This window comes from Megalobrama amblycephala, linkage group LG7 (assembly GCF_018812025.1).
Source record: "Megalobrama amblycephala isolate DHTTF-2021 linkage group LG7, ASM1881202v1, whole genome shotgun sequence".
NCBI lineage: Eukaryota > Metazoa > Chordata > Actinopteri > Cypriniformes > Xenocyprididae > Megalobrama > Megalobrama amblycephala.
The window spans coordinates 5,667,701-5,690,988 of NC_063050.1; the positions used below are offsets into that span (position 1 = coordinate 5,667,701).

The 23,288-nt window shown below is 42.6% G+C and overlaps 2 protein-coding genes across 2 annotated transcripts in view; both read right to left on the minus strand.

Annotated features, from left to right (window-relative positions):
* Window positions 1-213: 213 nt before the first annotated feature.
* Window positions 214-6,783, minus strand: olfm2b (olfactomedin 2b). Its single transcript, XM_048195685.1, has 7 exons — window positions 6,254-6,783; window positions 3,110-3,250; window positions 2,876-3,031; window positions 1,936-2,155; window positions 1,696-1,802; window positions 1,397-1,511; window positions 214-1,017 (listed from the first exon to the last, which is right to left on the minus strand). Exons 1-7 carry the CDS (start codon window positions 6,392-6,394, stop codon window positions 428-430), a joined length of 1,470 nt encoding a protein of 489 aa, XP_048051642.1. The 5' UTR covers window positions 6,395-6,783; the 3' UTR covers window positions 214-427.
* A 133-nt stretch (window positions 6,784-6,916) lies between these two features.
* The window catches only part of col5a3b (collagen, type V, alpha 3b), a 34,529-nt gene continuing 18,157 nt past the window's right edge, over window positions 6,917-23,288 (minus strand). The window contains exons 21-65 of the mRNA XM_048195684.1: window positions 23,230-23,283; window positions 23,067-23,111; window positions 22,747-22,800; window positions 22,630-22,674; window positions 22,486-22,539; window positions 22,369-22,413; window positions 20,272-20,325; window positions 20,072-20,179; window positions 19,916-19,969; window positions 19,774-19,827; window positions 19,612-19,656; window positions 19,474-19,527; window positions 19,273-19,317; window positions 19,039-19,092; window positions 18,912-18,965; window positions 17,401-17,454; window positions 17,036-17,143; window positions 16,836-16,925; window positions 16,666-16,719; window positions 16,366-16,473; window positions 16,174-16,281; window positions 15,925-15,978; window positions 15,794-15,847; window positions 15,605-15,712; window positions 15,436-15,489; window positions 15,292-15,345; window positions 13,439-13,492; window positions 13,299-13,352; window positions 13,106-13,213; window positions 12,454-12,507; window positions 12,327-12,380; window positions 12,191-12,244; window positions 12,034-12,087; window positions 11,655-11,762; window positions 10,995-11,048; window positions 10,863-10,916; window positions 10,681-10,788; window positions 10,557-10,610; window positions 10,438-10,473; window positions 10,124-10,177; window positions 9,770-10,040; window positions 9,565-9,677; window positions 9,391-9,459; window positions 9,081-9,314; window positions 6,917-7,533 (exon numbers count right to left, since the gene is read on the minus strand). Coding sequence (XP_048051641.1) covers window positions 7,387-7,533; window positions 9,081-9,314; window positions 9,391-9,459; window positions 9,565-9,677; window positions 9,770-10,040; window positions 10,124-10,177; window positions 10,438-10,473; window positions 10,557-10,610; window positions 10,681-10,788; window positions 10,863-10,916; window positions 10,995-11,048; window positions 11,655-11,762; window positions 12,034-12,087; window positions 12,191-12,244; window positions 12,327-12,380; window positions 12,454-12,507; window positions 13,106-13,213; window positions 13,299-13,352; window positions 13,439-13,492; window positions 15,292-15,345; window positions 15,436-15,489; window positions 15,605-15,712; window positions 15,794-15,847; window positions 15,925-15,978; window positions 16,174-16,281; window positions 16,366-16,473; window positions 16,666-16,719; window positions 16,836-16,925; window positions 17,036-17,143; window positions 17,401-17,454; window positions 18,912-18,965; window positions 19,039-19,092; window positions 19,273-19,317; window positions 19,474-19,527; window positions 19,612-19,656; window positions 19,774-19,827; window positions 19,916-19,969; window positions 20,072-20,179; window positions 20,272-20,325; window positions 22,369-22,413; window positions 22,486-22,539; window positions 22,630-22,674; window positions 22,747-22,800; window positions 23,067-23,111; window positions 23,230-23,283 — 3,399 coding nt within the window. The 3' untranslated portion in view covers window positions 6,917-7,386. The remainder of the gene's footprint in view (window positions 7,534-9,080; window positions 9,315-9,390; window positions 9,460-9,564; window positions 9,678-9,769; window positions 10,041-10,123; window positions 10,178-10,437; window positions 10,474-10,556; window positions 10,611-10,680; window positions 10,789-10,862; window positions 10,917-10,994; window positions 11,049-11,654; window positions 11,763-12,033; window positions 12,088-12,190; window positions 12,245-12,326; window positions 12,381-12,453; window positions 12,508-13,105; window positions 13,214-13,298; window positions 13,353-13,438; window positions 13,493-15,291; window positions 15,346-15,435; window positions 15,490-15,604; window positions 15,713-15,793; window positions 15,848-15,924; window positions 15,979-16,173; window positions 16,282-16,365; window positions 16,474-16,665; window positions 16,720-16,835; window positions 16,926-17,035; window positions 17,144-17,400; window positions 17,455-18,911; window positions 18,966-19,038; window positions 19,093-19,272; window positions 19,318-19,473; window positions 19,528-19,611; window positions 19,657-19,773; window positions 19,828-19,915; window positions 19,970-20,071; window positions 20,180-20,271; window positions 20,326-22,368; window positions 22,414-22,485; window positions 22,540-22,629; window positions 22,675-22,746; window positions 22,801-23,066; window positions 23,112-23,229; window positions 23,284-23,288) is intronic.

Here is a 23,288-nt window from a genome sequence, read left to right on the forward strand (position 1 = left end):
TAGCATAGTAGATAGATAGATAGATAGATAGATAGATAGATAGATAGATAGATAGATCTTAATATTCTTAATATCTTAATATTCTAGTTTCATGTTGGTGGATTTTTGCTTTACAAATTGTCTGTTTCATTTAATAAATATGTAAATTACCATAATAATTCACAGTTTTTTGTGTATAAATACAAAAAAAAAAAAAAAAACGACAACACCTGATACATGTATTTTTTTTATTTGTTCGGTTTTTACAGACATGAACATACACAACTCATAACATTTGTTAGTTTTTTTTTCCTCACAATGGACCTTTCAGAACCTGAAGACGCATTTTTCCACTTCTTTTAGCAGAGGAAATCAGATCAATAAGACGGCTTCACATGCATCAGTCATGCAGAATCATCAGTCACATGATCTCTCTCTGTGTCTGAGGTTAGTCAGTGTGTGGTGTTTCCGCGTCCCAGGCGTCGTCGGCCGTCCTGATGAAGTGCAGCAGCGTGAGGTCGTACAGCACCTGGTGTCCGTTGTTCCAGGTGTACAGCGCCCTCGTGCGCGGGTTGTAGTCCAGCATGGAGATGTGCGAGTACTGGTTATGGAAGGCGATGTCCGTGTACTCGTACGACGCCGTGGCCGTGTGGAAGGTGTAGTGGACTTTAGCGCCGGCCAGGTGCGAGTTGGTGACGTAAAGCGTGCCGCAGATCAGGAAGGACTCGCCGGCGCTGCGCTTGGGGAAGCCCGTGTCCCAGGAGCGCTCCACCTCCAGGGTGTCGGGATGGAGGCGGCTGAGCACCATGTTCCCACCGTGGGCGATAGAGGTGTAGACGGCCCACAGGCCCATCTCGTCGGCCATGAGGTCGATGTCGGACGAGCCGCCCCACGAGTACGGGAAGGTGTTGTTGAATCCGGCGTGATGGAGCGACCGCTGCTGCTGCACGCCGCCGGACGCCAGGTGATAGCGGACCAACACGTTACTGTGGTGTTTGTTGTAGTACAGAGAGCCGTTATACACCACGTGACCCGTACCTGAGAGACACACACACACTTCACTGAAGGAATTACAGCATAAAACAGATTTCATCTCATAGATCAGGACTTTTATTCGCAAGACAGACAGTTCAGTGTGGAGTACCTCAAGGCTCAGTACTGGGACCACTGCTGTTCACTGTACATGAATAAAGGTGACTTTAGAAAGATAGATAGATAGATAGATAGATAGATAGATAGATAGATAGATAGATAGATAGATAGATAGATATTCAGATAGATAGATAGATAGATAGATAGATAGACAGATAGATAGATAGATAGATAGATAGATAGATAGATAGATAGATAGATAGATAGATAGATATAGAACGATAGATAGATATTCAGATAGATAGATAGATAGATTCCTTCATACCTGCCCACGGGTGAGGAAGATGATGGACGATAAAGTTCTGTCCACTAGCGAAGTCACCGAGCGACTGATACTCCACCAGACGCCTGCCCTTCAAATACCCATCCATCACCCACACCTACACACACACACACACAAGGGTGTGGCCTTTATAATAAGCTAAACAGGTAAAAATCAAGATCTTTCTTCGTGAATATGAAGAACCAGGATTCTTACAACTTTGGAAAACCTGGATTTATGAGGAAACCTCATTTTAAAAGTGTTTCTAGACATGTGTGTGTCTGATCAGATCTTTTACATACACGATTGTCTGAGCTGTCAATCACAGTGTCCATCATCCATGATCCGAAGCGTGAGCCTGAAGATCTGACGGTGAGCGGAGCGCTGATACCCGTCAACCTGCCACAACCTGACAACACACACACACACACACACACACACTGTAACAGTGGAGCAGGGTCATGGGTTCGATTCCCAGGTGAATTAATGTAAGCTGCTTCAGATGAAAGCGTGTGTCGTGTGCTCAAGCGTTCAGCAGATACCCAGCTGGCTGGAGCAGGTGTGCAGGTGCTGCTGCAGGACTGACGCGCGCTGCTGCAGACGCTGATAGTGACGGAGAGTGAAGTGTTCCTGCAGGACGGACAGAGAGTACTTGAGTTTCTCCAGCTCCTCCTTCAGAGACTCCAGCTGCCCCGCATCCGCCCGCAACCGACCCAGCAGCACCCGCAGGGGGCGACACTGAGACACGCTCCAGCGCAGCTCCTGTGGAGATTACAAATTAATCAATATCGAATCTAAACTTGTGCCGATATTCGGTAATGCGATATATCACGATAATGAATATGCACGATATTGTTATCGTGGGCACTTCAAAATACCGTAAATAATAATTTATTATTAAAATTGTTATAATGCATAAAAGAATACTTTCCCCATCAACCGTATAAAATGCACAACACCGCTGTATTCTGAGAAGTACATGGCGGAGCGAGTGAAGGAGACGCGCTGAATGAAAGTGCACGTTCACTCTCTGACAGCAGATGGAACAGCAGAAATGCAGCGGTTACCCCAGAAACCGCAATCTTAGTTAATGCATTAAATAATGAGACCTTATTGTAAAGAGTTTCCTGTTGTTCCTTATAGTCTAATTATTTTGCACTTTAATCTGTTTGAAAATTTTACTTTATATATTTGTGTATTATTGTATTTAAACATTCAGAGTTATTTTTGTTATTACAAAAAGAGTTCTTAAACCTGTTATAGTATGACAACACTTTTTTGCAACTTATTTCAATACCGTGATAATACCGTGATAAAAGCTTCAGCAATTAATCGCAACATGAAAATTTGATACCGTCACATGTCTAATTGAATCGAATCAAATCTGTGCGTCGCCACACGTTCAAAAGTGATGTTTGTCTTTAAATCTAATGATGTTCGTGTGAGGGTTGGTTTAGGGGTCAGAGGTCGAGTGTGTGTCACCTGCAGGCTCTTGGTGGTCACGCTGTGAGGATCGTCATGGGCTGTTTTTAATCTGGTCTCCAGCGCGTCCAGCAGCGTCTCCGAGTCTCTCAGCTGCTGAAGATCTTGAGCCGTGCGCTGGTTCAGGAGCTCCATGTACTGAGAGACGTTCAGCACCTGCCACACACACACACACAGATGATGGGGTGACGTGTGTCAGTGTGTGTAACGCTCTGAACCCTGTCTGATCCTCACGTGATCGGAGAGCTGCTGCAGACGGCAGTGTCGAGGGTCTCCGTCGCAGGCGCCCTGAGCGGGAGTCATGATGGAGCAGACGCACTTGCCCCGCACGGAGCCGTACACCTGCCAGCCCTCGTCCTCGCCGGGATACGACACCTGACGGGACCAGAGAACAACACACAACCAGTGTCACTTCTTCAGCCTCGGGTCAATAGCTCTATCCTACAGCATCAAAACACCACAGAGCAGCACTGCAAACGGTCAGGTATTTGCGCTACTGGGTTTATAATTACAACAATACATTAAAATAATGATAAATAAGGATGATTTGATAACAAGTGTCAGTTTGCATTATAAAGCATCATAATGGACTTCATTTTTGTACACAGCAAAATCCCCAGAGTTAACCCTTAATGGGGCCTTGTGGTCAATCTGACCTCGCTGACAGTTTCCTTCATTTTTAAAAAGTGTTCCCTTCATCTCAGATGAAATGAGACTCTGTGACTTCTGCTAAATAATCTATCTAAACATGCACACAAAATCTGGGCTTGATTTGGATGTTCTAAAGGTGTAAAAAAAGAAATCGCAGATTTAGTCCCTCGGGGTCAGATTGACCCCACATTGAAAATGAATGGGAAAATTAAAAAATTTACTTTTCTTTTCATTTCATTTGTCAAAAAAATCAAAAAAATAAATCCAGAATAAATCTGAATACACTCACACACATAAACACAAACATATAGTCTCTATTGACCTCTATTGGATATATGTGGTCATTGCACTTTCTTTACTATAACTACTAATTCCTAAAGTTTCCCACAAACCTCTAGATGGTAGTATTCTATCCCTAACACATAGATCAATGTCCAAATACAATTTAGATTTAATTAAGTTCATCATTAAAGTGATTTTTTTACTGATTAATTAAAAATCAATTTTTCATAAGCCAATTTATGATATGGTGAAGTAATTGTGCAGTAAATAGGTAAAAAAACAAAAAACAAAATATCCACAAAAACACAGCATAAATGCATAGAAGTAAATAATAATAATAAAAAAACAATATATAGTTTATCATATAAAAAAATGTATGTTTCCTTATGCGATCGCTCTGTAAAAGTTTGGGATCAATCTGACCCCAAGGGACTAAATCGTCAATACAATCGACTCTTCTCAGAGTACATCTGGTCCCTCTCTATATAGTGTTAAAGTAACACTGAAGCAGAGTTAATGAGATAATTAAGTGATTAGTTAAGTGATGATTGAGCATTAGTGATGAACACCTGCTGTTAACAAGCAGAATCACTGAAGAAAAACACAAGAACTACAGCTGACTTCCAGCCACAGCCTAAGATGAACTCAACTGAAGGAAAAAGACATTAAATCTCTTAAGATCTGATTAAACAACTCCACGAACAGCATATTATCTCATTAACTTTAACTCTGCTTCAGTGTTACTTTAACTCTATGTAGAGAGGGACCATATGTTCTCTGAGCAGAGCTGATTTAACTCTGGGGATTTTGCTGTGTACTGCTGAAGTTAATGACAACGGAAGCCTTGTGCATTCAAGTCACTCTTCTCTTATGTAAAAATAAGCTGGATAAAAGAGAAAAGATTCACTTTCTAATGCTTAAACAACATTTTAAACCGGCCTCAGCTGGTTTTGCTGGTCTAACAGTCTGGTCAGGGTTTTGGGCACAGACTAGGAGACCATCTTAAACCAGCAATGACCAGCAAACCAGCTTGTATTAAGATGTGTTTTGGTCGATTGGATCACAAATGGACGAGGGAGACACATACCCATGTCCACATTGAGCTTGGTACGTTTTTCATCTTCAAACTAAACTTGGGTCTGACAAAGTTTAAATCACGTCTGGCTAGAGAGGTCAGTAGGAGAAGAGTAGGGGCTCTTTTAGTGGCTGTCCGAACACATTTGACCACATGATCGTCTGCACTATGAAAGCAATCCGTTCGAATGTGTTTTCAACTACCTCTGGAAGTGGTCTAAAGTGGACAAATTCAAAACATTTTACTCTCCGTTTACACCTGTATTTAGTGTCGTCCACTTGTGATTCAATCGACCAAAACGCATCTTAACACCAGGTGGAAACAGAGCCCTAGACGGGTTCAGCAGGTGAATCAGGTGCCCTGAAGTTTCAGAGATCAAATGAGAAGCACTTGTGAAAAATAACACCACTTGTGTACAAAACACACACACACACACACACACACACGCTCTCTGCTGGGCTCTTTAATTAGACGAGCCGTTTCCATCTGTTCTGATCCGGTTACTGCGAGTCTCCATGTGTGTGTCACAGCGGCGTATGAAACACAAACACACTCCCACACAGAGAGGACCAACATCACGCTGACACACACACACACACTCCTCTGATGCTGTGCGTTTGACCTTCAGTGTTAAAGATCTTCACACCATAATTCATTCAGCACAGTTAATCATGTTCAGATCTGTTTAAAGTTCAGAATCACTGTAGTTTAATTCCTGAAGAGAGAAAGAGTCTTCTGATTGATTCAACTGCCCAACAATATCTGACTCAGCCAATCATGTGAATTTGGGGCGGGGCTAATTGACTGACTGACCAATGACGGACAGGGAAACCTGTCTGAAAACACTCATTCTGAAGACTGCGCCCTCCAGAGGTTGCATTTGTCATCGAGGTTGTCTCATTTCAGAAAAGCAGCTTGTGTTTCATTCTTATAATGTAATATAAATGGCTTTCCTGCCTCGATGACGACCTCCTGAGGACTCAGTCTTTGAAATGAATGAGACACGGAGAGGAACTGACACGCCTTGCTTCTGGCTGTGCTGTAGCGTACGTCTGATATGCGCTGATTGGTGCAGAGTTTGTGTGTTCTGCTGCCTCTGATTGGCTGGCTGGTGCTGTGAGGTTTCCGTGGTGATGCCAGGCCCTGGCCAACGGTGAGTGGCAGATCTCCAGTTCTCAGAGGAAGTGTCACACTGTGTGTGTGGGAGTGTTTGTGTGTCAGCGAGTTTGTCTCTGTTCCCGGTTCAAAACTATACTTCATGTTTAAAGACCAACACACACACACACACACACACACACACACACACTCAAACTCTAAAAGACAGTAAAGCACAAACACAAAGTCACAAATACAGTAATCTTTGTACATACGCTGATGATTTTCTCCGAGGTTCCGGGTCGTGCGAAGTGTTGATCGAGTCCCACCAGCGCCGGCAGCTTCTGGGACATCCAGTTAGTGATCATGATCATGGTGCTCAACACCGCACCGACCTTCAGCAGAGGAACACTCATGTCCTGCCGATCAAACCCACGGGAATGACAGAGAATCCCGAATACGGTCCTGCTGTTAGTCCTGACGTCAAAGAAGAAAGTTTGTAAAAATCAGCTGTGGAAGCAAAAACGACAGGTGGATCCGAGACTCTCAAACTCTGACAGATTATAAATGAAATAAGATGAGTCGAGTCCAAACCACCGGATTCACTGCTGACCAGAACAGAACAACAGAGAGAGACAGAGAGAGAGAGAGGGAGAGAGAGGGTGGAGACCAGGAGAGGTGGGAAAGGATCTCCCGCAATCATTCCTGTAATGAAAATAAATAAATAAAGCAAATAAATGAATTGCAGTGGTAGAATCTATTTTTCTGGCCTGAAATGTGACCTGGACATGTTTTCCTGATAATCCTTAATAAATTGTGTGTTGCCGAGGGTTTATATTTACACAAAACACAGTATGTTATTGTTTCTATCAGATGAATCACACAGGCTGAGATGAGAGCTGATTGGTGTATGTAAATCACATGTCCTAAACCAGTGCGTTTATTAAGTAATAGTTTTATTTAAAAATCTCTCCTCAAAACATATTTATCAAAACGACAGTCAGAGAATCTCATCCATATTAAACACTAAAAACAAGCGGTCCAGACGTCCTCTCGACCCGCCGGATGGAGCTGCTGCGGGGTCTTTTCCCAGAATGCACTGCCAGTTTCACATAGCGCTCATTACATCATGTAAACAAGGTCAAATATGGCCTCATGTAGCACCAAGATTAAGAAACATTCAAACAAACAAATACAAAAATACATCAACATCTCTCAAACAACAGTACAACATAAATGTGAATCTCTGTGAGGTCTGATCTCAGTAAACAGCCGAACACGAGAGCGTCTGGATGTGTGTAATAATGTCACATGATCTCCCTTCAAGCACGACTTCCTGTTATCAGACAAACGCAAGCACCTGAAGGACTGATGTATAAATATATACGCTGTGAAAGTCTTTTCTCGACTAGCCGTTGAAGCAAACCTTCCCCACGCTGAAACCGAACTTTTGTTTCGAGCTCCCGAAATCCGTCACTGCCACGTCCACGAGTGGCAGAACTTCCGACTGCGGAGAGTCCACCTCCAGAATGGTCCGGTCCTGCCCCGAACGCGACTACAGACAGAAACAACACGGAGATTCAGGATTCACTGAGTCATTCACATGCATTGATTCAGGATTCACAGAGTCATCTATGTAAACTGATTCAGGGTTCACTGAGTCACTTATGCAAACTGATTCAGGATTCACTAAGTCATTCATATGCATTGATTCAGGATTCACAGAGTCATCTATGTAAACTGATTCAGGGTTCACTGAGTCACTTATGCAAACTGATTCAGGATTCACTGAGTCCTTCATATGGATTGATTCAGGATTCACAGAGTCATCTATGTAAACTGATTCAGGGTTCAATAAGTGATTTGTTTGAACTGATTCGGGATTCACTGAATCACTTATGTAAACTGATTCAGGATTCACTGAGTCATTCATATGGATTGACTCAGGATTCACTGAGTCATTCATATGGATTGACTCAGGATTCACTGAGTGACTTATATGAATTGATTCAGGATTAACTGATTCATTCACTTGAATTGATTCAGGATTCACTGAGTCATCTATGTAAACTTATTCAGGATTCACTGAGTCACTTATGTAAACTGATTCAGGGTTCACTGAGTGATTTCTGTGAACTAATTCAGGATTCAGTGAGTCACTTATGTAAACTGATTCAGGATTCACTGAGTCATTCATATGGATTGACTCAGGATTCACTGAGTGACTTATGTGAATTGATTTAGGATTAACTGAGTCACTTATGTAAACTGATTCAGGGTTCACTGAGTCATTCATAAGTATTGACTCAGGATTCACTAAGTGATTTATGTGAATTGATTCAGGATTAACTGAGTCACTTATGTAAACTGATTCAGGGTTCACTGAGTGATTTGTGTGAACTGATTCAGGATTCACTGAGTCACTTATGTGAACTGATTCAGGGTTCAATAAGTGATTTGTTTGAACTGATTCATGATTCACTGAATCACTTATGTAAACTGATTTAGGATTCACTAAGTCATTCAAATGGATTGACTCATAATTCAGGATTAACTGATTCGTTCAGTTGAATTGATCCACTGAGTCACTTATGTAAACTGATTCAGGATTCACTGAGTCATTCATATGGATTGACTCAGGATTCACTGAGTGACTTATGTGAATTGATTCAGGATTAACTGAGTCATCTATGTAAACTGATTCAGGGTTCAATAAGTGATTTGTTTAAACTGATTCAGAATTAACTGAATCACTTATGTAAACTGATTCAGGATTCACTGAGTCATTCATATGGATTGACTCAGGATTCACTGAGTGACTTATGTGAACTGATTCAGGATTAACAGATTTGTTCACTTGAATTGATTCAGGATTCACTCAGTCATCTATGTAAACTTATTCAGGATTCACTGAGTCATCTATGTAAACTGATTCAGGATTCACTGAGTCACTTATGTAAACTGATTCAGGGTTCACTGAGTGATTTCTGTGAAGTAATTCAGGATTCACTGAGTCACTTATGTAAACTGATTCAGGATTCACTGAGTCACTCATATGGGTTGATTCTGAGTCATTCACAGTGAGACGAGGCGAGCGTGTACCTGACAGCCGTCGTGCGTGGGTTGGATGTAATGTGTGTTCTGCTGTGTCAGCTCCTCTCCGTTGCTGCCTCTGAAGCGCAGCGCGTGTCTGTAGCTGAGGGAGGCGCTGTCGAGCCAGCCGGCCGAGTTCTGACACACGTATGTGAAGCTCTGGCGGGCCATTGCGCTCAGGAGCTTCAGGAAACCCAGCTGCACTATATGAATGGGGTTTCCATCCACATCAACATACGAAAACTACAAAACAGACATACAGAATGTGAATGAGAGGACAGAGGCTAAAGTTAACACAATAATGACAGCAATGAATGACCTGTGAGCCCTTCTTGAACTGGCTGAACCAGGTTCCTGGTTTCTCTTTGCTCCACGAAGCCATTCGGACCTGTGACAATAAACATCATTCACACATCAGTTTCCTCTAATGTTTACATCATAACTTCATGCCAACACTGTTCATTTCCAGGTGTAGTGTGACTGAAGTTCTCACCGACTGTATGCTGCTGTGCGGCTGGAGACACGTTTCACCTTCTGCTGTGAAGTTACAGAACACCTTAAACGCATCTCGATGGCAACCCTGGTTGGGATCAATCCAGTAAACGCCTGAGGTCGAAGGTCATACAGAGAAAACAGAAATCGAACATGAAAAAGTGAAAGTAGATATTCTCAAAAACGAGATGAATGGATCTCCGTACCGTCGGGATACTCAGGGTGGCACATCCAGAGCTCTTTGCAGGTGCGGGCGGGACTGTGGTAGGTGCCCAGCGGAGTTCTGAGTCCCTCCACGTCTGTCCTCATGGACGCCAGAGACGCAAACACCTCCTCCATGTCCTTCTCCTCTTCCTGAGCCTCCTCGTCCTGCATCTGTCCGTCCTCCACGGCCGCTCCGTCCACTTCCGAATGTCTCCTTCTCTTCCCGCGGCCATCCAGTGCTGGAGGAGCCACCATTCCCACTGCAGGAGAGCCCTGGACAGAGATGTTTTGTTCAATCACTTGTTCTGTTCCATTTATTAGTCTAAAAATGTGTTCATCGGTGACTATAGACTTACTGGAGGTCCGGGCGGTCCAGCAGGACCAGTATCTCCTCTGGGTCCAATAGGGCCCTTAAATAAACACATGGGTTATTCAGTATTGCTAATGTTCATGAGCTCACAGACTGATTTCCAGACCCTTCACCCTCTCTGATCCTCTGTGGTGGAATGAGCTCTATGACAAATTCTAAGTTCCTCTATTGTAAGTCGCTTTGAATAAAAGCATCTGTTAAATGCATAAATGTAAATGGGAACACATGACGGAGAACTCAAGCGCTGGCTAATACATGTGATCTCAAATAATCTGTGCAAAATCTCGTTGTGTGTGTCACCTGGTTTCCTTTAGATCCTTTTTGTCCCATGGATCCCTGAAACACACCGATACAGACAGAAGCTGTGACACCAGAACAAACCCAAACTGAACTGAAGATTAAAGTGTCGTGAGACTCACAGACAGTCCCGGTGGTCCTGGTGGTCCATTGAGTCCTGGAGGTCCAACTGGACCCTGTCAGCAGAGACACAGTTAAATCATCTTCTATAAGAGTTTGTGTAGTTTAATTAGTTTGTGCATGCACCTCCTCTCCTTTGGCTCCCTGCGGTCCCTGGTTTCCCGGCAGTCCTCGATCACCTTTCTCTCCGAACTCACCCGGTGGCCCGATCAAACCAATCAGACCGCCATGACCCTGAATCACACACAGACACACACAGATATAGTCATGTGTATTTCCAGTGTGTGTTTGTGTATGAGATGACGTACCTTCTCTCCTTTCTTGCCCGGATCTCCCTTCAGTCCTGCCAGTCCAGCGGGTCCCTGCACACGTGTGATGAGATCATCAGTCTGACATCATATTACTGATCAGAGCATGAGGAGTGATTATTAAAGCGTTACCATCGGCCCCGGGGGTCCCGATTGACCTGGGGGTCCGTTCAGCCCTTGTTCTCCCTACAGCAGAGAGAGAATGTGACGTTCACCTTTATTTCATCAACATTCACAAGTATCTGACAGGAGACATCAGCTCCAGGCCAGCAGGGGGCGTCAGTCAGTGTCAGATTCAGCTGAGCACATGATTTCACTCTTGAGTTCTACATTTGGATCTTTTTATCGTGTGTTCGGATCTGTGTGACAGGATTTCATTCAGATCGACCTTAAGAGGGAAGTTTTTTCCAGGCGTTTTTGTAAAAGTGTCGTAAAAGCACTGAAGTGTATGCAGATGAGCGTGAGTTTGCAGGGGCAGGGCTTAATCACACTAAATGACTGGAGAATCCTGCATACGTCACCAGAGAGAAGACTTACGCTTCACTGGAAGATCCAGTTATGACATTTTGATTAAACATTATGAGGTCTGAACATTTTTTTTTAAAATAACATGCATTTAGAAAATTGTTATTTTAAGCCAACTTTAAGGATATTAATAGATTATAAGGCTAGTTATAAACTCAGATTCTACTTATATGTTCCTCATATAACTGTTGTGCAGAGTCACATGGGTAGAGAAAGTTTAATCTGCGTCTGAAGAAAAAAATTAATAAATGGAGGAACGGAGCTCACCGCTGGTCCAGGGATTCCTGGAAGCCCCTGAGGTCCGGCCTTCCCCGGGTTCCCCTGACCGCCCACCGGCCCTGGCTTTCCCATGATGCCCTCGTATCCTGGAGCTCCCTTAACACAGACAGAGATCCAGTGTCAGCAATTCAAGTGAACGAGAAGGACAACAACAGGACGATTAGTTCCTAGAACATCCTCTCAGAACTCATTCAGGAGTTTGGAGGAAGTGTTTGTTTCAGTTTGCCGTGTCACTGTTTTCTCGCCACTGGATATTGGACCAATGAGATCTCACTGTGGGCGGGACTTAGCCAGCATGACAGAAGCTGTGAATGAAGCCTTAGTGATTTATCATCGGTGTGTCTGTGTTATCAAATGATTATATCACCTTGTCTCCTTTCAGGCCCGGCCGCCCCTCTTTCCCAGCAGGACCCAAGTGACCCTAAACGAAGAAACACCCTCATATAATCACACAAAGCTCCACAAGTACACACAGAGTTGAATCATGTAGTTCTTGAGCTGTTTCATCACAAACACACACTCACCCTGCGTCCAGGTCTTCCTGGAGGTCCTGGTTCTCCAGATGGTCCCGGAGGGCCCTAATGACCAGAGTACCGAGTTGAAACTTGAGCTATTATCATTAACTAAAACTTATTTGACATAAATATAGAACAGACTTACAGATTTCCCTGGATCTCCGTTGTCTCCTTTAGATCCAGGACTGCCGTCGATCCCCTGAGAGGACAGACGAGATGTTTCATCATCACTGATCACAGCGTCTTTGACTGACGTCACTGAAGATACTCACGTTAATACCCGGCTCTCCAGGAGCACCCATATCTCCAGGAAAACCAATAGGACCCTGTGGAGAAACACAAATTCCTCAGAATTCACTGCAAAAATGAGTATCTTACTCAGTGTTTGTGTCCCCATGAAATCAAAATGGACAGTTCTTATTTTTTTATGGAATATTGCAGAGTTTATTATAAATGATTTATCTGTGCACATCATTATTGTTTTAAATTCATGTTCTTGGTAATCTTGAATCAGAATATCTTCTCCTCCCTCTTGCAGTATCTCTTCTCTGATAATGGGGCGGAGCAACCTGTCACTCACATGAGATCCACCAATAGCAAACCACAACCATCCAATCAATTCCCCACTGACAAAATCAAGCCCCGCCCTACATTTGTTCTTGTTTGAGAAGCTTTTCACTCAGATTTACGACACAATAGGGAAGAAAAGATGAGCACAACTTCACTGAATTAAGTTTATTTACTAGCAGATATTTGTTCTTGTTTTAGTCATAAACTCCCTTAATTTTGATGCATTAAACAAGACTTCATATCTTCAATCATTTTGCTTCTCCAATAAATGTATCTTAATTTAAGAATGTTTAGATATTTGAGCTGGAAAATGAGAGAAAAACACTGAGGAAGAACACACAGACACACACTGACCGCATTTCCTTTCGCTCCGTCTTCTCCAGGCGCTCCTCTGGCTCCTGGTGAACCTGCCGCTCCGGGTAATCCCGTGTCTCCTTTCTCTCCCTGCTCGCCCTTCTCTCCCTGACAACACACACACAAGTGTTACTGCGGCGATACAGGAAGTGATGCGCGTCACACAGGATATTCAGAGGAGAGATGGACTCACTGCGCTGCCGGGAACACCAACAGCTCCGGGATCACCTGACTCGCCATCTTCACCCTGCCAATCATCATCATCATCATCATAATCATCAGCTCATATTTAACATGCCGAACAACAGCAGTAGCGTCTGGATGATGACGTACCTTCTCGCCCACTCCACCAGGCTGACCACGGACTCCAGGACGACCAGGAGGACCCTGAGACACACAAGAGCTGTAGATCAGCGATTCACAAACGTTTTTCAGCTGAACCTCTTTGATACTGACCTGAATTCCCCCTGAGATTCAATAATTTAACAACACATTCACATGCTCAAGATCCTCTGATGTCAGTTAATGGTCACATCTTTTTTTATAAGGGTTTTAGTTTGATTATTTTGATTTGTGATTTCATTAATGTTAGTAAATATTTTATTAGGGGTCAAGCCCTGAAGTCGTTAGTTTTCTTATTATTCTTCCGCTCTTGAGTCTATGGCAGCCCATAGAACTGTATGGTAAAAAGTTATGAAATTTGGCACACAGATAGAGGACAGTCTGATATATTACCATAGCAAATTTGGAGTCTCTACCTCAAACCCTCTAGCGCCACCAACAGTTCAAAGATTCACTCATGTTTATGCTCATAACTTTTGATGCGTCAAATGAAGTCAAAAAGTTAGAAACAAAATTCTTTCCTCTGATTCCATCGCTCATGCTGTTTCGAATTCCCTATAACATCATTTCCTTCATGAAAATTTTTCAGCCATTTTGAATTTTCCGAAAAACATACTTTTTCGAACTTTTTCGAACTCTTACAGCATTTGTCCATTTTGCATGAAATTTGGTATGTAGTATCTACTCAGTCTCCAGGCAAAAGGTTAAAAGATTTTTGATCGGCTAATCTGTTCTCGTATAGCGAGTCAACGAATTTGACGGCAAACATGCAAAATTGGTTTTGATGCTTTGATCTTTGCAATGATTTGGTGTATCGACACCAAACTTGGTATATGTCATTACAGGCATAACTTGGGTTTACATGTAGAATATCGTCACAGCGCCACCTACTGGTGCTGAGAAATGGCTATTTTTGCTTTGAACTTTTGAATGCCTTGTCCTAAGATCATGAGGATGGTCTCCTTAGATTCCTTGAGGCATGCTGAGTTGAACAATATCCAATTTTCTTTGGTACACCATTTTGTGTGTCGGCTATTTTGAATTTTGTCATAACATGCTGTGTTTTACGAAAGCATGAATGTATCGTTAGAAAACTCGGTATGATTCATCGAGGCCATGTTCTGAGAGAACCTGTAAAGTTTTAGTGGTCAAGAGATATAATGAAATTTATCAAAATGTTTATAACATATGAAAATGTCATTTAACTTACATCATTAGATTTATTGGCTTATGCCGAGTCCTATGATAACAAATTTGCCATATTCTACCAAACTTACTGTCCGCCATATTGAATTTTATTCAAAACCTACTTTTTCGAACTCCTCCTTACAAAATTTGTCCGATTTGTACGGAATTTGGTATGTAGCATCTACAGACACTCATGACAAAAAGTTAAAGTTTTTTGATAGACCCAACCATTGCTTTATTTCGCGTCAACAAATTTGACTGCGAGCACACCAAAATGGATATGCGGCTGTATCTTTGCAAAAGTTTTGTGTATTGACACGAAACTTGGTACATGTCATCACAGGCATGACTTGAGGGTGCATGCAGTGTTCATAGCGCCACCTACTGCTCAGAAGTTATAAACCACGTTATTATGTTATAAGTGCTTTAACTGATGTAAATTAAACAGCTTTATCCTAACCTCATGATCACAGATGTCCACAAATATTTCCTTATCTGCCCTTATTCGGCTTGACCCTGTAATTGCTGCTTCAAGCTATATTTTTAATTGATTTTATTTTAAATTCCCTTATTTTATTGTACATTTTTATGATTTGATTAGTTATCAGCTTTTCATAAAATAATCAGGTTCAGAAAGTGAAGGTGTGTGTGTGTACCTGTCCACCAGAGGGCCCTTGAGCTCCTCTGGGCCCGAACTGACCAGGAGGACCCTGGAAACACACAAACACACACACACTGAATCACATTACATAGAGATCAATAAACATGATCATAACTGACAGATGAATCAAAGAGCTCACCAGCAGACCAGAGTTCCCGCTCTCTCCTTTCTCTCCGGGAGGACCGGGCATTCCCTACTCACACACACACACACACACACACACACACACACACACACACACACTGTATTATATGATTATCTCATGATGTTTCATTGAAATGGAGCAGGGATGGTTGATGATCAGGTACCTGCAGCCCCACAGGGCCCCTGGAGCCCTTGAATCCTCTCAGGCCCTCATCTCCCTTCTGTCCATACATGCCCTGCTGTCCTGGAGGACCGGTCTCGCCATCCACACCCTGACACACACACATACACACACTCAATCACACACACACTCTCTGAACACATCAATGGCGTTCCTCCTCGAACACACTCACCGGTGCTCCCGGCTGACCCTCGGGCCCCTGAGTGCCGGCTGGACCTGCGGGTCCCTGAGAGCAGAACAGAGCTGGTCATTGGTAGAAGTGTGACACGTGTGTGTGTGTGTTTCAGTATTTCAGTCACTCACTGATTCTCCTTTGTCTCCTTTACTGCCTTTCTGTCCTGGAGCTCCTGTTTCCCCCTGACAAACACACACAAAAGTTAAACCATCAAGCAACGATTAATTCTAGATTTCAAAAAAGTAAGCACTGAAAACACTATCAGCTTCATCACTATCATCACTAGTACTAGTTGATAAAAAAAACCCAACAAAAAGTGCATTACAGTTGACAAATATCATCTCTACTAATCACACAAGAACATATGCCCTCATCACCTTATCTCCATCCTCCCCCGGGGGTCCTGGAGGGCCAGCGGCTCCTGGTAATCCCACCGGCCCCTGCTCACCATCCTGTCCCGCGGGTCCGATCAGACCCTTCTCTCCCTGTACACAAATACACAGTTACACACACACACCTGTCACTGGCTGTGATTAATCATCACGTGAGTGTGTGGGGGCGTGTCTTACTGGTTCTCCCTTCTCTCCCATTGGTCCAGACCCACCGACGGTTCCAGGTCGACCAGGCTGACCAATGGCACCAGCCAGTCCAGGGGGGCCCCGTTCACCAGTGGGCCCCTGGGAAGAAATATATATTTGTGAATTAATATGTTAATTTACTTTATACATATATATAACAGAGTGTGAAAACAGTCATCTCCAAAAATAAAATAATAAGAAATTATGTATTTGCATAAAGAAAATGAAGACATTTTAGGGTGAAATGTGTCCTCGACGTGTTTTGTGGGATTACTGGATGAGACCACTTACAGCAGGTCCAGGGGGCCCGATTGGCCCCGCCCCTCCCTTTAATCCAACCGGCCCCTAAACAAGAGAACACAGATCACTTGACAACAATCAGAAGCAGTCGGATGTGTAACAACATAAAGATTCTCTTGCAACAATCATAAAACAGCCGGATACAGTATTCAACATGTTACCATGGCACCTGGTGCTCCACGACTACCACGGAAACCCTTCAGACCTGCTGGACCGTTCTTGCCTGAAGTACCTGGACCTCCAGGGTCGCCCTGATGACCAAACACATGTGATGATGATCAAAATAAAAGTACAACACCAGAAAATAAAAGACAGAGCAGACAGAAGGAAGTGCTATCATTGACGAGGATGATTTTCTTACCTTTGCACCCTCCTTCCCAGCGGCTCCAGGTAAACCTTGCTCTCCAGCAGGTCCTGCGGAGCCCGGGTGTCCTCTCTCTCCCATCGGTCCAGTTTCTCCTGTATTACCCTAGAAACAAAGTCACAGAACAACAGCTGTGTTAGTTTAAATATATATAATTTATATATTTATATATAACTAAATCTGGCCTCACTTCTTTAAATCTTTTCTCATGAATCGATTGAATAGAAAGAGTCTTAGACCTAGAAGAGTTGAAGTCATCACAGTCCAGTAAAATACACTTCAAAGATACTGGAGTCTGGCATAAAGGAGGATCCAGCCAGTTATGAAGGATTCTTAAAAGATCCCTGAAGCGATGGACTCACCTGTGGCCCAACGACACCAGATGGTCCTGGAGGACCCGTCTTGCCTTGGAAACCCTGTCAGAAACCAAAACGTCAAACACCAGATGAACAACAGACCATCAACATTGAAAATCAGTTCCAATTCTGGAATCAGATCCTTAAGGTTAGGAATCAGATATTTGTTATAAAATATTGATTTCTGTGTGCACATTTTAATGTGGTTTTAAACCATTCAAGCGCAAGAAGAGGTGAAAGAGAACTCAATTTGGCACTCGAGCGCTGTTTTCTGTGCTGGGCATATCCAGAGCATGCACACAAAAAGCTAACTCTCATATAGTGCACGAATACTGAATCGAGTTCTCTTCTGCATCTTCTTGCACTTGAACAGATGTCAAAATACCCTCGTAAACTCAGTCAGATTTGTCCTAAGTAAACATAAACAGTTGAGAAAGAAAACAGTATATTGGATCCTGAATTAGGTCTTAAAGTGACAGCAGCCTAATAAACATTCTGTCGTCTGTGTCATTACTGTTAATCAAAGAACAAAAGACAATCACTCACTGCTCTTGACTGAATACTGTTGCAACTTTAACAAAGATTAATCTATTTTGTTTATAAAAAGAAAACTATGCAGTGTTATTTTACATTTGATTTCAATTTCTGAACTTTGTTCAGTTGTATTTATTTGTGCTATTACTAATTTGCTTATTTGTTCTTACTGACTGTATACTTGTCTTTAATCATTAATCATTAGTCTAGTTTATTAGATGTTCTTTAGGCTGTTGATGTTTATGGTATTCAGCTACAACAAAATATTTTGCAAAAAGACATAATATATACGTTTGATATCTAAACATCTTTTTTTTTTTACCCTATTGGAATCGAAACTGGTAATTGATAAGAATTCAACAATTCAAACAATACCCAACCCAAATCAAAACACTCCACAAACATAAATCACAAACAAATAGCAAACAGTCATGTACATTTTCATTAACACATGAGTATATTGCTGATTTTTGCAAAACATTTAGTATTTGATCAACTTAAATGAAAGATTATAGATCTCAGCTTCATTCAGCTGAAGTTTTCTGGTTCAATGGAACAAAATTTAATTTATCTTCATTTGTGAAGATTATCATGATGAACAAAACATGTAAGAATCATAAACTTTTCACAAAGCATATTTCTGCAATGATCCAAGGGCCAATGTAAAAATCCATTTAGGTTTTTTGTTGGGGGAACAAGGGTGATGCTAACTTATGGGTTGGTCTACAACAGGGATGTCCAACCCTGCTCCTGGAGAGCTACCATCCAGCAGATTTCAGCTCCAACCCCAATCAAACACACCTGCAGCAGCTAATCAAGGTGTTCAGGGTTGCTTGATAATTACAGACAGGTGTGTTGGAGCAGGGTCGGAACTGAAGTCTGCAGGACGGTAGCTCTCCAGGACCAGGGTTGGACACCCCTGGTCTACAAAAATACATACATCATCACTTCTATAGTTTCCACAAGCCTGTGTGCAGACTCACCGGCTCCCCCCGCTGTCCTGGATGACCCGGGAGACCATCCTTCCCAGCAGGCCCCTGCAAACAGCAAAGTGTTGAGAATTCTGTCTGTGTTGTATTATCATATGACGTGAAGATGAGGGTCACTCACGTTGGGTCCTTTGGGGCCCATCTCACCTAAACGCCCCTGAGGTCCTTGTGGTCCCTGCGGTATTTGAGCACATGCATTAATCAAAATAACTAACATTAAGTCACATGATCAATGACACTTGTTTACTTACATTTGATAAGTCACACAGTCTGGAATATTTATGATTCATTTTACATCAACTTTTTGAAATCCTAACTGTGTTTATTTCCTGGTATGTGTGTGACCCTCTCTTACTCTCTCTCCTGTGGGCCCTGGGGGGCCGTCATGTCCTGAAGACCCCTAGAACAGAGACGGGTCATCCCTTTACAGTCATTTCAACACAATAATATGAGCAGAGAGCTTCAGAATAGACTCACAATCATAATGAATGACAGTAACACAACTTCAGCTCATTCATTGTATTATGTGTGTTGAAGAGCTGATATGACCTCTGACCTTGTCTCCTGATTTCCCAGTGGGTCCTCTCGCACCTCTCCCTCCTCTCGCACCCTGACAACACAAACACACATTGGTGATGTTGGATGTGACTCAAGTTGGACGCTGATAATCACCAGTGTTGACGGAGACACTCACATTGGGTCCCCTCTGACCCGCGGCCCCTGCAGGACCTGGTGGACCCTGAGAAACACATTATACTCACATGAGTGCACATTTACATACTTATTTGTTTGCACACTTTCAGTGTCTTTATGACAGTTTGGCCCTTTGGTGTTGTGCAATGATGTTTTCAGCAACCTTCTTCCCTTTTTCTCCTGGAACCCCAACAGGACCAGGAAAACCATCAGCACCCTGAGAAGAAACCACCACAGGACCAGCAGTTATTCTCCTACCCAAGTGAAATGTTCATCTATTCATCATCTGCTCGTGTTCCTTTCACCTTCAGGCCCTGACGTCCCGGGTAACCTGGTAAACCTGGAACACCCAGTTTTCCCTGAGAAGAGAGGCACATGAGGGATAAAATAAGAAGGAAAAGATGGAAGATTCTTTCTATTACAACTGATATTGTTGATGATGTCATAGCAGACTATTTCACCTTTTCTCCAGCGATGCCCGAGGATCCGGCTTCACCCAAGGGGCCACTCTGCCCTTTGGGGCCCTCAGGACCGTCCTCACCACGCATCCCTGGAGCACCGGAGTCTCCCTGACAGACACAGATGGGGTAACAGCATATTTTAGTGTGTATGTGCGTGAGTTTGTGTGTTTCATTAGTGTGTTTGTGTTGTGTGTCATTACAGTGTCTCCTTTAGCACCCATTTCTCCTTTTGCTCCTGGGAAACCATCTTCACCCTGGACACAACACACATACATAACAATCCATCAGCATGTAATAAAAGGCATGAGTTCCCTCCATGTGTTCACTTCACATGCTTCAGAAACCTCTGAAAAACATCTGATCACATCTAGACGTGAACATGGTGGAGATGTTATGATATCTCAAAATGTCTGGAAATGTGATATGTGAAGATGTGCTGAATTCTGGGGACGTGAGGATTCTTTGAGTTGTGATGATGTTGGTGTTATGTCTCAAGATGTCTGGAGATGTAACATATGAAGATGTTCTGAAGTCTGGGAATGTCATGATATCTGGACATGTGATGATTCTTGCAGATGTGATGATGTTGGAGAAATTATAATGCCTCACAATGTCTGGAGATGAGATATCTCAAAATGTGCTGAAGTCTGTGGATGTTATGATATCTGGTCATGTGATGATCATTGAAGATGTGGTGATATTGCAATGTCTCTGTCTGGAAATGTGATATCTGAAGATCTCATAATAACTGGACATGTTATGATGCTGAGGATGTTATGATGTTTCACAATGTCTGGAGATGTGATACATGAAAATGTGCTTAAGTCTGGGGATGTTATGATATCTTGAAATGTTATGATCGTTGGAGATATGGTGATATGATGTTACAAAATGTCTGGAAATGTGATATCTGAAGATGTTATGATAACTGGACATGTTATGATATTGGGGATGTTATGATTTCTCAATGTCTGGAGATGTGATACATCAAGATGTGCTTAAGTCTGGGGATGTTATGATATTTGGACATGATGATTCTTGGAGATGATGATTATTATGCCTCACAATGTCCGGAGATGTGATGATGTTGGAGATGTTATGATGTCTGGAAATGTGATATTTGAATATCTGCTGGTCTTTGAGGATGTTATGAAATCTGGACATGTTATGATCACTGGAGATGTGATGATGTTGATGTTATGATGTCTCAAGATTCCTGGAGATATAATATCTGAAAATGTTCTTAAGTCTGGTGATGTTATGATATTTGGACATGTGATGATCATTGTAGATGTGGTGATGTTGGTGATATTATGATGTCTGGAAATGTGATAACTGAATATGTTATGATATCTGGACACGTTATGATGTTTAAGATGTTATTTTTTTCTCAAAAATGTCTAGATGTAATATCTGAAGATGTGCTGAAGTCTGGGGATGTTAAGATATCAGGACATGTGATGAACATTGGAGATGTGGTGATGTTATGATGTCTGGTATCTGAAGATGTTATGATTTCTGGATATGTTATGATGTTGGGAATGTTATGTTGTCTGAAGATGTGCTGAAATTGGGGTACATTATGATATATGAATATGTGATGATTCTTGAAGATGTGATGAAGTTGATGTTATGATGTCTCAATATGTCTGGAGATGTAATATCTGAAGATGTTCTTAAGCCTGGGGATGTTATGATAGCTGGACGTGATAATCGTTGGAGATGTGGTGATGTTGGTGATATGATGTCTCAAAATGCCTGGAAATGTTATGATAACTGGACATGTTATGATGCTGAGAATGTTATGATGTTTCACAATGTCTGGAGATGTAATACATGAAGATGTGCTGAAGTCTGTGGATGTTATGATATCTGGTCATGTGATGATCGTTGAAGATGTGGTGATATTACGATGTCTCACAATGTCTGGTAATGTGATACCTGTAGATGTTATGATAACTGGACATGTTAAGATACTGAGGATGTTATGATGTCTCACAATGTCTGGAGATGTGATACATGAAGATGTGCTTAAGTCTGGGGATGTTATAATATTTGGGGAAGATGATTCTTGGAGATGATGATTATTACGCCTCACAATATCCAGGGATGTGATGATGTTGGAGATGTTATGATGTCTCACAATGTCTGGAAATGTGATATTTGAAGATATGCTGGTCTTTGAGGATGTTATGAAATCTGGACACGTGGTGATCATTGGAGATATTGGGATGTTCATCACAATGTCAGACTGAAATTATGAATTATGATGACTGATGTGTAAGTGATGATCTCACCTTCTCTCCTTTACTGCCCTTTAGTCCCCTGAGTCCATCAGCACCCTAAAAACACACACACGTACAGTCAATACAAACACACACACACCGAGCTGTGATAGAGAAAAACATCAGTACTTTGACTCCTCTGGGTCCAGGATATCCCACAGGCCCCTGAACCCCTGCTGCACCCTTCAGAAAACACAGACAATAACAATTAATGCCGTGAACACAAGGACACTAAGATGACATCAAACACACTCTTTCACATGTGTCTCTCACCGGCAGGCCTTTCTCTCCAGGTGGCCCCTCTCGTCCTGGATGACCCTGTGTGCAGTGGCATCATGAGGAACAGCAGAGGGCAGCACAGATCAATAACCACATGTGTTCAACACTCACCGGTGGGCCGTCGACACCAGGTAAACCCTTCATTCCCTTCTTCCCCTGAGGACCCTAAATCATACAAAAACACCTGTTAAAGTCTGCTCCACCCGAAGAGTATTCAGAGCAGGAACTGCCTCACTTTACACTGACAGTTCACCTTCATATATGTTTAAGAGCTGATCAATTTAGTCCTATTAGGAGCTGTTTTGTTGGTGTGTTTCAGTCTGCTGGTTTGGTAAGGGCTCGTCTGGCATATTTTCAGTAAGTTTTTCCCCAAAAACTGCCCACAGTAGTCAGTATCAGTACATGATTTACAGTAACAAATAGAGCGGCACCTTTTCTCCTGGTAATCCGATTGCTCCCTGAGGTCCAGGAAAACCCTGCAGAACAGAAGAGAGAGTATCAGGAGTGTGTGTGTAAGAGAGAGAGAGAAACTCTGTGTAAGTGTATGTATGTGTGTGTGTGTGTGTGTGTGTGTGTGTGTGTGTGTGTGTGTACCTGGAATCCGGGGTTTCCCTGCTGTCCTGGAGCTCCGGGTTCTCCAGGCGGCCCCTGTG

What these genes read in the sequence shown, in the direction of transcription:
- olfm2b (XM_048195685.1), bottom strand. Translation starts at nt 6,394, where the DNA reads ATGAGTGTTCCTCTGCTGAAGGTCGGTGCGGTGTTGAGCACCATGATC. An exon ending in TGCAGCAGCTCTCCGATCAC is followed by an intron (nt 3,032 to 3,109) that starts GTGAGGATCAGA and finishes TGTGTGTGGCAG; the next exon opens with GTGCTGAACGTCTCTCAGTA. An exon ending in CACCTGCTCCAGCCAGCTGG is followed by an intron (nt 1,803 to 1,935) that starts GTATCTGCTGAA and finishes GTGTGTTGTCAG; the next exon opens with GTTGTGGCAGGTTGACGGGT.